The 907-nt window shown below is 35.6% G+C and overlaps 1 protein-coding gene across 1 annotated transcript; it reads left to right on the top strand.

The window, feature by feature from the left end:
* Nucleotides 1-177: 177 nt before the first annotated feature.
* On the top strand, nucleotides 178-858 carry LOC107493290 (zinc finger protein ZAT11). The gene has a single exon (XM_016114393.3). It carries the CDS (start codon nucleotides 231-233, stop codon nucleotides 750-752), a length of 522 nt encoding a protein of 173 aa, XP_015969879.1. The 5' UTR covers nucleotides 178-230; the 3' UTR covers nucleotides 753-858.
* The last annotated feature ends 49 nt before the right edge of the window (nucleotides 859-907 follow it).

Genomic DNA, 907 nt, shown 5'->3' with positions numbered 1-907 from the left:
AGTAGTGTTTTTCTTCAATTTTGCCATGAGTTGAATTGAATATCTTATTCACTGAATTTAATTTTTTAATACTAGATCTCTATAATTATTTTATTCGTTCAAACTAGTCAAAACGGTTGACTTTATTCCTTATAAGCTAGTAGCGCTGCATATATATATACAAGTATAAACTGTAAACCTCTCCATCTCCAAATTCAATTTAAAACTAGCTACTCCTTATTGATTGATTCATGAGTCAGATGAAGAGAGAAATAGATCAAATAGACTTGGCGAATTGCCTTATGCTTCTCTCTAATAATCCAATAATTAGAAAGAAAAGAAGCCTCAATAACAATGGTGAAGTGGAATTCGAGTGCAAGACATGTAACCGCAAGTTCCCATCGTTTCAAGCACTTGGAGGCCACAGAACAAGCCACAACAAGAAGCCAAAGCTGGAATCAGAACCCAACAACAACAACAACGTTGATACTAAGCCGAAGATGCACGAGTGCTCCATTTGTGGCCAAGAATTCTCTCTTGGTCAGGCACTCGGAGGCCACATGAGAAGACACAGATCACCAAATGATCAACATCAACAACTTGTGTCTTCTATCAATGAGATTCAACATGTTGTTGCTAAAGTTCCGGTTTTCAAGAGATCTAATAGTCTAAGGGTTAGGTGCTTGGACTTGAACCTAACACCATTGGAGAATGATTTGAAGCTGCTCTTTGGAAGTATTACTCCTAATAATAAGCTTCATGCCTTAGTTTGATTCTTCATTGTTCTGCATACCCTTCCTTGTTACTTCAATTTTGTTTCTTGTTTTGTAATTATTACAATGCAATTCTATTTGATTTCTTCTGTTCTTTTCAATTCAATTCTTTGGGATTATTCATTCAATTCCACTCATCTTTTGGGTAAGAATTG

Source organism: Arachis duranensis, chromosome 6 (assembly GCF_000817695.3).
Source record: "Arachis duranensis cultivar V14167 chromosome 6, aradu.V14167.gnm2.J7QH, whole genome shotgun sequence".
NCBI lineage: Eukaryota > Viridiplantae > Streptophyta > Magnoliopsida > Fabales > Fabaceae > Arachis > Arachis duranensis.
This window is presented reverse-complemented; position numbering and strand designations above follow the sequence as displayed.